The sequence below is a fragment of the Ranitomeya variabilis genome, chromosome 7 (assembly GCF_051348905.1).
Source record: "Ranitomeya variabilis isolate aRanVar5 chromosome 7, aRanVar5.hap1, whole genome shotgun sequence".
NCBI lineage: Eukaryota > Metazoa > Chordata > Amphibia > Anura > Dendrobatidae > Ranitomeya > Ranitomeya variabilis.
The window spans coordinates 16854001-16866135 of NC_135238.1; the positions used below are offsets into that span (position 1 = coordinate 16854001).

At 39.6% G+C, this 12135-nt stretch overlaps 1 protein-coding gene across 2 annotated transcripts in view; it reads right to left on the reverse strand.

The window, feature by feature from the left end:
* SEC14L5 (SEC14 like lipid binding 5) overlaps window positions 1–12135 on the reverse strand; it is a 108540-nt gene that overhangs the window by 77980 nt on the left and 18425 nt on the right. For both annotated transcript variants that reach the window (XM_077274261.1, XM_077274260.1), the window contains exons 2-4: window positions 11850–11933; window positions 8599–8674; window positions 4448–4529 (exon numbers count right to left, since the gene is read on the reverse strand). In XM_077274261.1, the coding sequence (XP_077130376.1) occupies window positions 4448–4510 (63 nt within the window). In that variant the 5' untranslated portion in view covers window positions 4511–4529; window positions 8599–8674; window positions 11850–11933. The remainder of the gene's footprint in view (window positions 1–4447; window positions 4530–8598; window positions 8675–11849; window positions 11934–12135) is intronic.

Genomic DNA, 12135 nt, shown 5'->3' on the forward strand with positions numbered 1-12135 from the left:
TGTACATAAGGGGCAGTATTATAGTAGTTATAATCTTGTACATAGGGGGGCAGTATTATAGTAGTTATATTCTTGTACATAGGAGCAGTATTATAGTAGTTATATTCTTGTACATAGGAGCAGTATTATAGTAGTTATAGTCTTGTACATAGGGGCAGTATTATAGTAGTTATATTCTTGTACATAGGAGGCAGTATTATAGTAGTTATATTCTTGTACATAGGGGGCAGTATTATAGTAGTTATATTCTTATACATAGGGGCAGTATTATAGTAGCTATATTCTTGTACATAGGGGGCAGTATTATAGTAGTTATATTCTTGTACATAGGGGCAGTATTATAGTAGTTATATTCTTGTACATAGGGGGCAGTATTATAGTAGTTATATTCTTGTACCTAGGGGCAGTATTATAGTAGTTATATTCTTACACATAGGGGGCAGTATTATAGTAGTTATATTCTTATACATAGGGGCAGTATTATAGTAGTTATATTCTTGTACATAGGGGGCAGTATTATAGTAGTTATATTCTTGTACATAGGGGGCAGTATTATAGTAGCTATAATCTTGTACATAGGGGCAGTATTATAGTAGTTATATTCTTACACATAGGGGGCAGTATTATAGTAGTTATATTCTTATACATAGGGACAGTATTATAGTAGTTATATTCTTGTACATAGGGGCAGTATTATAGTAGTTATATTCTTGTACATAGGGGGCAGTATTATAGTAGCTATAATCTTGTACATAGGGGCAGTATTATAGTAGTTATATTCTTACACATAGGGGGCAGTATTATAGTAGTTATATTCTTATACATAGGGGCAGTATTATAGTAGTTATATTCTTGTACATAGGGGGCAGTATTATAGTAGCTATAATCTTGTACATAGGGGGGCAGTGTGACAGTAGTTTCATTCTTCTACATAGGCCCATTGTTCCTTGGCTCTGTCCCTGAGGGATGTTTATGTCTGGATAGTTGTCACACATGGAGGGTATTGTACGATGCTGTTGCAGGTGCAGGAAATATGTACAACTTTATTTACAAAACACAAGTTTGCTGTCAGACTTCTTTCAGTATTTCCATCCCCACCACAAACCCCATCTTCTTTGCACTTTAGTGCCCTGCTGTTTTGAAGAGCTGAAAGTCTTCATACTGGATGTGAATAGCTGGAGCAGGTGATCACCAATCATATGGTGGCTGATAAGGGGTTAATACTCTTCCTCCGCTCATCTCTTGCTGGAGAACAAGCAGTGTGACGTCAGGGAATATTGTAGACAGTTTGAAGACAAAGCGGTGTGAGTGCGATCAGCGGCTCAGGTATCGCTAGCGGCTCCGGGCCAGAGTAATCATTGTGAGCTTTGTGTAGAGCGATCACTGTCATAGATTAAGTAACAGATCCCATTTCTCCAATAAAACTGCAGCAACATGTGACAAAGATGTACAAGGTACCGGCTGTACATATATAATTATATATAGGAAATACCCAGGTTATACCAGCTGTACATATATAATTATATACAGGAGATGACCAGGTTATATCAGCTGTACATATATAATTATATATAGGAAATACCCAGGTTATATCAGCTGTACATATATAATTATATATAGGAAATACCCAGGTTATACCAGCTGTACATATATAATTATATACAGGAGATACCCAGGTTATACCAGCTGTACATATATAATTATATACACTAGATACCCAGGTTATACCAGCTGTACATATATAATTATATATAGGAAATACCCAGGTTATACCAGCTGTACATATATAATTATATACAGGAGATACCCAGGTTATACCAGCTGTACATATATAATTATATACAGGAGATACCCAGGTTATACCAGCTGTACATATATAATTATATATAGGAAATACCCAGGTTATACCGGCTGTATATATATAATTATATATAGGAAATACCCAGGTTATACCAGCTGTACATATATAATTATATATAGGAAATACCCAGGTTATACCGGCTGTACATATATAATTATATACAGGAGATGCCCGGGTTATACCAGCTGTACATATATAATTATATACAGGAGATGCCCAGGTTATACCAGCTGTACATATATAATTATATACAGGAAATACCCAGGTTACACCAGCTGTACATATATAATTATATACAGGAGACGCCCAGGTTACACCGGCTGTACATATATAATTATATACAGGAGATGCCCAGGTTATACCAGCTGTACATATATAATTATATACAGGAGATGCCCAGGTTATATCAGCTGTACATATATAATTATATACAGGAGATGCCCAGGTTATACCAGCTGTACATATATAATTATATACAGGAGATGCCCAGGTTATACCAGCTGTACATATATAATTATATACAGGAGATGCCCAGGTTATACCAGCTGTACATATATAATTATATACAGGAGATGTCCAGGTTATACCAGCTGTACATATATAATTATATACAGGAGATGCCCAGGTTATACCAGCTGTACATATATAATTATATACAGGAGATGCCCAGGTTACACCGGCTGTACATATATAATTATATACAGGAGATGCCCAGGTTAGACCAGCTGTACATATATAATTATATACAGGAGATGCCCAGGTTATACCAGCTGTACATATATAATTATATACAGGAGATACCCAGGCTATACCAGCTGTACATATATAATTATATACAGGAGATGCCCGGGTTATACCAGCTGTACATATATAATTATATACAGGAGATGCCCAGGTTATACCAGCCGTACATATATAATTATATACAGGAAATACCCAGGTTATACCAGCTGTACATATATAATTATATATAGGAAATACCCAGGTTATACCGGCTGTATATATATAATTATATATAGGAAATACCCAGGTTATACCAGCTGTACATATATAATTATATATAGGAAATACCCAGGTTATACCGGCTGTACATATATAATTATATACAGGAGATGCCTGGGTTATACCAGCTGTACATATATAATTATATACAGGAGATGCCCAGGTTATACCAGCTGTACATATATAATTATATACAGGAAATACCCAGGTTATACCAGCTGTACATATATAATTATATACAGGAGACGCCCAGGTTACACCGGCTGTACATATATAATTATATACAGGAGATGCCCAGGTTATACCAGCTGTACATATATAATTATATACAGGAGATGCCCAGGTTACACCGGCTGTACATATATAATTATATACAGGAGACATCCAGGTTATACCAGCTGTACATATATAATTATATACTGGAGATGCCCGGGTTATACCAGCTGTACATATATAATTATATACAGGAGACGCCCAGGTTATACCAGCTGTACATATATAATTATATACAGGAGATGCCCAGGTTATACCAGCTGTACATATATAATTATACACAGGAAATACCCAGGTTATACCAGCTGTACATATATAATTATATACAGGAAATACTCAGGTTATACCAGCTGTACATATATAATTATATACAGGAGATGCCCAGGTTATACCAGCTGTACATATATAATTATACACAGGAAATACCCAGGTTATACCAGCTGTACATATATAATTATATACAGGAGACGCCCAGGTTATACCAGCTGTACATATATAATTATATACAGGAAATGCCCAGGTTATACCAGCTGTATATATATAATTATATACAGGAGATGCCCAGGTTATACCAGCTGTACATATATAATTATATACAGGAAATACCCAGGTTATACCAGCTGTACATATATAATTATATACAGGAGATGCCCAGGTTATACCAGCTGTACATATATAATTATATACAGGAGATGTCCAGGTTACACCGGCTGTACATATATAATTATATACAGGAGATGCCCAGGTTATACCAGCTGTACATATATAATTATATACAGGAGATGCCCAGGTTATACCAGCTGTACATATATAATTATATACAGGAGATGCCCAGGTTATACCAGCTGTACATATATAATTATATACCGGAGAAGCCCAGGTTATACCAGCTGTACATATATAATTATATACAGGAAATACCCAGGTTATACCAGCTGTACATATATAATTATATACCGGAGATGCCCAGGTTATACCAGCTGTACATATATAATTATATACAGGAAATGCCCAGGTTATACCAGCTGTACATATATAATTATATACAGGAGATGCCCAGGTTATACCAGCTGTACATATATAATCATATACAGGAGATGCCCAGGTTATACCAGCTGTACATATATAATTATATACAGGAGATGCCCAGGTTATACCAGCTGTACATATATAATTATATACAGGAAATACCCAGGTTATACCAGCTGTACATATATAATTATATACAGGAGATGCCCAGGTTATACCAGCTGTACATATATAATTATATACAGGAGATGCCCAGGTTATACCAGCTGTACATGGACTCACCGCCATGACCAGTTCGAATGGGTACTTGTAGACCCGCACAGGTGACTGGTATTTCTGAACCATCTTCTCTCCTCTTCTTGGTCTGTGAATATAAGAACACAGAGATGAGACAGACGACTTCCGGTTCACCTATAATACGGCAGATGGGAGACCCTATAGGCCTTATAACACCAGCAGAATAGTGAGTGCAGCTCTGGGGTATAATACAGGATATAGTTCAGGATCAGTAATGTAATATATGTACATAGTGACTGCACCAGCAGAATAGTGAGTGCAGCTCTGGAGTGTAATACAGGAGGTAACTCAGGATCAGTAATGTAATGTATGTACACAGTGACTGCACCAGCAGAATAGTGAGTGCAGCTCTGGGGTATAATACAGGATGTAACTCAGGATCAGTAATGTAATGTACACAGTGACTGCACCAGCAGAATAGTGAGTGCAGCTCTGGAGTATAATACAGGATATAGCTCAGGATCAGTAATGTAATATATGTACATAGTGACTGCACCAGCAGAATAGTGAGTGCAGCTCTGGAGTGTAATACAGGAGGTAACTCAGGATCAGTAATGTAATGTATGTACACAGTGACTGCACCAGCAGAATAGTGAGTGCAGCTCTGGGGTATAATACAGGATGTAACTCAGGATCAGTAATGTAATGTAATGTAATGTAATGTAATGTATGTACACAGCGACTGCACCAGCAGAATAGTGAGTGCAGCTCTGGAGTATAATACAGGATGTAACTCAGGATCAGTAATGTAATGTAATGTATGTACACAGTGACTGCACCAGCAGAATAGTGAGTGCAGCTCTGGGGTATAATACAGGATGTAACTCAGGATCAGTAATGTGATGTATGTACACAGTGACTGCACCAGCAGAATAGTGAGTGCAGCTCTGGGGTATAATACAGGATGTAACTCAGGATCAGTAATGTAATGTATGTACACAGTGACTGCACCAGCAGAATAGTGAGTGCAGCTCTGGGGTATAATACAGGATGTAACTCAGTATCAGTAATGTAATGTACACAGTGACTGCACCAGCTGAATAGTGAGTGCAGCTCTGGGGTATAATACAGGATGTAACTCAGGATCAGTAATGGAATGTATGTACACAGTGACTGCACCAGCAGAATAGTGAGTGCAGCTCTGGGGTATAATACAGGATGTAACTCAGGATCAGTAATGGAATGTACACAGTGACTGCACCAGCAGAATAGTGAGTGCAGCTCTGGAGTATAATACAGGATATAGCTCAGGATCAGTAATGTAATATATGTACATAGTGACTGCACCAGCAGAATAGTGAGTGCAGCTCTGGAGTGTAATACAGGAGGTAACTCAGGATCAGTAATGTAATGTATGTACACAGTGACTGCACCAGCAGAATAGTGAGTGCAGCTCTAGAGTATAATACAGGATATAGCTCAGGATCAGTAATGTAATATATGTACATAGTGACTGCACCAGCAGAATAGTGAGTGCAGCTCTGGAGTGTAATACAGGAGGTAACTCAGGATCCGTAATGTAATGTATGTACACAGTGACTGCACCAGCAGAATAGTGAGTGCAGCTCTGGGGTATAATACAGGATGTAACTCAGGATCAGTAATGTAATGTAATGTATGTACTGTTATGACCCCAATGGCGAGGGTCTCAGAGGAACGTGGAAGTCTGCAGAATACAAAAATCCAGCTCATAGGGCAGTGGTAACTGGGTTGACCATATATCTACTCCTAACGCCAACACTAGAAGTAGCCGGGGATCATTCCTACGTTGATTCTAGATGACACGCGCCAGCCGGAGAATCTAGCTACCCCTAGTAGAGGAAAACAAAGACCTTTCTTGCCTCCAGAGAAGGGGACCCCAAAGCTGGATAGAAGCCCCCCACAAATAATGACGGTGAGGTAAGAGGAAATGACAAACACAGAAATGAACCAGGTTTAGCACAGAGAGGCCCGCTTACTGATAGCAGAATAAAGAAAGGTAACTTATATGGTCAACAAAAACCCTATCAACATCCACACTGGAAATTCAAGAACCCCCGAACCGTCTAACGGTCCGGGGGGAGAACACCAGCCCCCTAGAGCTTCCAGCAAAGGTCAGGATATAGATTTGGAACAAGCTGGACAAAAATACAAAACCAAAACAAATAGCAAAAAGCAAAAGGCAGACTTAGCTGATATAACTGGAACCAGGATCAGTAGACAAGAGCACAGCAGACTAGCTCTGATAACTACGTTGCCAGGCATTGAACTGAAGGTCCAGGGAGCTTATATAGCAACACCCCTAATTAACGACCCAGGTGCGGATAAAAGGAATGACAGAAAAACCAGAGTCAAAAAACTAGTAACCACTAGAGGGAGCAAAAAGCAAATTCACAACAATGTACACAGCGACTGCACCAGCAGAATAGTGAGTGCAGCTCTGGGGTATAATACAGGATGTAACTCAGGATCAGTAATGTAATGTAATGTAATGTATGTACACAGTGACTGCACCAGAAGAATAAAGAGTGCAGCTCTGGGGTATAATACAGGATGTAACTCAGGATCAGTAATGTGATGTATGTACACAGTGACTGCACCAGCAGAATAGTGAGAGCAGCTCTGGGGTATAATACAGGATGTAACTCAGGATCAGTAATGTAATGTATGTACAGTGACTGCACCAGCAGAATAGTGAGTGCAGCTCTGGGGTATAATACAGGATGTAACTCAGGATCAGTAATGTATGTACACAGTGACTGCACCAGCAGAATAGTGAGTGCAGCTCTGGGGTATAATACAGGATGTAACTCAGGATCAGTAATGTAATGTAATGTAATGTATGTACACAGTGACTGCACCAGAAGAATAAAGAGTGCAGCTCTGGGGTATAATACAGGATGTAACTCAGGATCAGTAATGTGATGTATGTACACAGTGACTGCACCAGCAGAATAGTGAGTGCAGCTCTGGTGTATAATACAGGATGTAACTCAGGATCAGTAATGTAATGTATGTACACTGTGACTGCACCAGCAGAATAGTGAGTGCAGCTCTGGGGTACAATACAGGAGGTAACTCAGGATCAGTAATGTAATGTACACAGTGACTGCACCAGCAGAATAGTGAGTGCAGCTCTGGAGTGTAATACAGGAGGTAACTCAGGATCAGTAATGTAATGTATGTACACAGTGACTGCACCAGCAGAATAGTGAGTGCAGCTCTAGAGTATAATACAGGATATAGCTCAGGATCAGTAATGTAATATATGTACATAGTGACTGCACCAGCAGAATAGTGAGTGCAGCTCTGGAGTGTAATACAGGAGGTAACTCAGGATCAGTAATGTAATGTATGTACACAGTGACTGCACCAGCAGAATAGTGAGTGCAGCTCTGGGGTATAATACAGGATGTAACTCAGGATCAGTAATGTAATGTAATGTATGTACACAGCGACTGCATCAGCAGAATAGTGAGTGCAGCTCTGGGGTATAATACAGGATGTAACTCAGGATCAGTAATGTAATGTAATGTAATGTAATGTATGTACACAGTGACTGCACCAGAAGAATAAAGAGTGCAGCTCTGGGGTATAATACAGGATGTAACTCAGGATCAGTAATGTGATGTATGTACACAGTGACTGCACCAGCAGAATAGTGAGTGCAGCTCTGGTGTATAATACAGGATGTAACTCAGGATCAGTAATGTAATGTATGTACACTGTGACTGCACCAGCAGAATAGTGAGTGCAGCTCTGGGGTACAATACAGGAGGTAACTCAGGATCAGTAATGTAATGTACACAGTGACTGCACCAGCTGAATAGTGAGTGCAGCTCTGGAGTATAATACTGTATGTAACTCAGGATCAGTAATGTAATGTATGTACACAGTGACTGCACCAGCAGAATAGTGAGTGCAGCTCTGGAGTATAATACTGTATGTAACTCAGGATCAGTAATGTAATGTATGTACACAGTGAGTGCACCAGCTGAATAGTGAGTGCAGCTCTGGGGTATAATACAGGAGGTAACTCAGGATCAGTAATGTATGCACACAGTGACTGCACCAGCAGAATAGTGAGTGCAGCTCTGGGGTATAATACAGGATATAGCTCAGGGTCAGGCATTTTGTGTATGTATACATGAACTCACCTTCCTATTGGTATTTCATATCCTCCTATGTTGCAGAATGGTGTTCAGAGCTGGACATCTCCGTTATATATTGAACCTGAGAACAGACCAGACAATGAATCAGATCGTTGTTCTTTGTTGGGTCTCACAATTAATGTTACAACATATCATTATATTTGACCGCTGTCTCCCCGATACACAACATGTAGAAAGTACAGAATATTTTCAGTTATCTTCTCAGCCATTGATGATGTATGTTGTGTATAGTGCACTCTCCGTACAGTCATGTGTGACCGGATTCAATCAGATTTTTTCTTACGGTAATTAACAAAAAAAGTCCTTTGTTATGAAATAGACTTAAAATTGTAATATGGAATAAAAAGAAAAAAAATTACAAAACTAAAAGTATAGTCCACAGAAAACTGGAGGAATAGTCACCAGTTCAGAAGCATCTTGGCCAGACAGGATACTTTCATGGACTTCATAATTTTCCAGCTTGGATATTTGCTGACCCTAAAAAGCCACCTGATCTTTTAGCTGCAGTAGATCCTACCTAAACCATGGCGTCAACCAAAGATTTATAAATGTAGCATAAGAGACAGTAACAAAGTAGCAGAAGAAAAGCCCACCAAAGAGGAAGCCACAGAAGAAACCCCCAATGCCCTAGGTTCGTGGGCTCAGATTGGCTTCCTGGTCTTCACGACCTCCCAAAAGTCCTGAAACAAAAGCTTAGACATTTATCCAGGCCTGGAAAATCCTCTACTCTATAACCTCCTGTACCAACTCGAAAGGGGACCAAAAAATCCAAAAGTAATAAAAGAAGGAACCTCAATGTTAGAAAATGAAGCTACTGGAGACATTGTGACCATTCTTGGTGTTTTAGGGGAACAGAGACGCCTCTATCATGACCTACAAGCCTGAACATCAGCCATACTGTTCTCCATCCACCTGAACCCCATCTTTCCCGGACACTTGCTCTCCGCTCCATACGACTGACCTGTCACAGTGTCCTCCACCTCTTGCTCTGGAGAACACCTTCATCTATTACGTCTATTTTTGGTCTTTCTTGGAAACTGTTGTCACCAGGAAGCCCGATACTCTGAGGACATGAGAGGACTACTGGGAAAAAAAATCACAATATTCCCCAATTTCCTGCTTTTGTACAAACATCGCACACTTGGGGCTAATAGACGTCAGTTACCATTCCTTAAAATAGAGGGGAACAGAAACAGAGGGTGCAGCATGGTACTGGGCTTATACAATACTATGCCATGAGCATTACTACATTAGGTTGCTTTAGCGATGGCCGGCAGCAAGCTGACATTGGGCAGAAGTAGACGTCCTGGTAACAGAAGACATCAGATATCAACAAAACATCAGTCTTCATATATAAAGGCGACCACCGGTGGTAGAATCGGCCCGTCTTATCCGACTGTGGGGCAATAGGTGGGCCGGGATATGGGCCATATTGGCCATTCCGGGAGGGCTTGGAGTAGATGTAGTATACACAAAGAGCAGCAGGCAGAGATATCTGGTAAGTGGAGCCAAGTTGTGAAATGATTCCAAAAATCTGGTCTTGCTGACTGTTTCCCTCCAGGTATCATTTTTCTATATGCAGGAGACAACAATCAGATCATCACATCCATTAATTACAATGTTCCCCCCTATTAACAATAACAAGGGCTCGTTTACCAGGCGCTCGGGACATTGCCGGTAGTGGAGCGTGCCGTGGGAGGACCGCCGCATATTGGAGGGACAATGCCGGGCTTCACAAAACAAAACACAAATGCTCCTTGTGCTGCCATCTCCGAAAACCCTTCAAAGCCAGTAGGAGGCTGGCAAGTCCCAGCGCCGGCACACGAGCCGCTCTCCCTGCATTGTGCAGCTCCGCACCATAAGGAAGGTGTAGGAGGAGGAAAGAAAGACCTTCTATTCCACTCAGCACACAAACCCCCAGCAGCAGCGTACCCTGCTGTACTGTCAGAGCGCACAATTATAAGGCTGCCGGAGTGTGTCGTATTATTATTCTCTACATTATTATTACATTACTCTATATATATAACGTGATGGCGCATTCTCTTATATCATACAGCAGTCAAATGTTCCATCTTCTACCGCACGGAATGTGCGGACAAAGGAGACACATCATATACATCTATACCTGCGAGAACCAGAGACTTCTACATAGGAGAAGTATTATAGTAGTTATATTCTTGTACATAGTGGGCAGTATTATAGTAGTTATATTCTTGTACATAGGAGCAGTATTATAGTAGTTATATTCTTGTACATAGTGGGCAGTATTATAGTAGTTATATTCTTGTACATAGGGGCAGTATTATAGTAGTTATATTCTTGTACATAGGAGGCAGTATTATAGTAGTTATATTCTTGTACATAGGAGCAGTATTATAGTAGTTATATTCTTGTACATAGGGGCAGTATTATAGTAGTTATATTCTTGTACATAGGAGCAGTATTATAGTAGTTATATTCTTGTACATAGGGGCAGTATTATAGTAGTTATATTCTTGTACATAGGGGCAGTATTACAGTAGTTATATTCCTGTACATAGGGGTAGTATTATAGTAGTTATATTCTTGTACATAGGGGCAGTATTATAGTAGTTATATTCTTGTGCATAGTGGGCAGTATTATAGTAGTTATATTCTTGTACATAGGAGCAGTATTATAGTAGTTATATTCTTGTACATAGGAGCAGTATTATAGTAGTTATATTCTTGTACATAGGGGCAGTATTATAGTAGTTATATTCTTGTACATAGGAGCAGTATTATAGTAGTTATATTCTTGTACATAGGGGCAGTATTATAGTAGTTATATTCTTGTACATAGGAGCAGTATTATAGTAGTTATATTCTTGTACATAGGGGCAGTATTATAGTAGTTATATTCTTGTACATAGGGGCAGTATTATAGTAGTTATATTCTTGTACATAGGAGCAGTATTATAGTAGTTATATTCTTGTTCATAGGGGGCAGTATTATAGTAGTTATATTCTTGTACATAGGGGCAGTATTATAGTAGTTATATTATTGTACATAGGGGCAGTATTATAGTAGTTATATTCTTGTTCATAGGGGGCAGTATTGTAGTCGAAATATTCTTGAACATTAGAGGACTGCACACGTTGTAAACCTACATCAGTACTATAGTACATGGACATATCTTACAACTGTTCCGGTGATATGTTCACATATAGTAACATCACACTGGAGATGGTAGTGCTTGGGCCCAGACAGTAAGTACCTTGGTGCTGGTAATCCCGGTGGTCAGGCATTACATGTGGTTATGTCCACACACCGTGCACACGTGCCGTTTCTGGTAAACACTCTGCAATAAAGGAACAGAGACTTATAAAAAAATATCCATGCAATCGCTGCCCTGTCCCCTTTAAGTATCTGAAGATTAGGATTCCTAGTCCCTATCTAATCCCAGCGTTGCCCCAAATAACCTTCCCGAGTGCTGTGTCCTCTGCAGAACTTCCACTTGTCAAGCTGAGAAGATATTTCCGCAGATAAAGGACCGGGGCGAG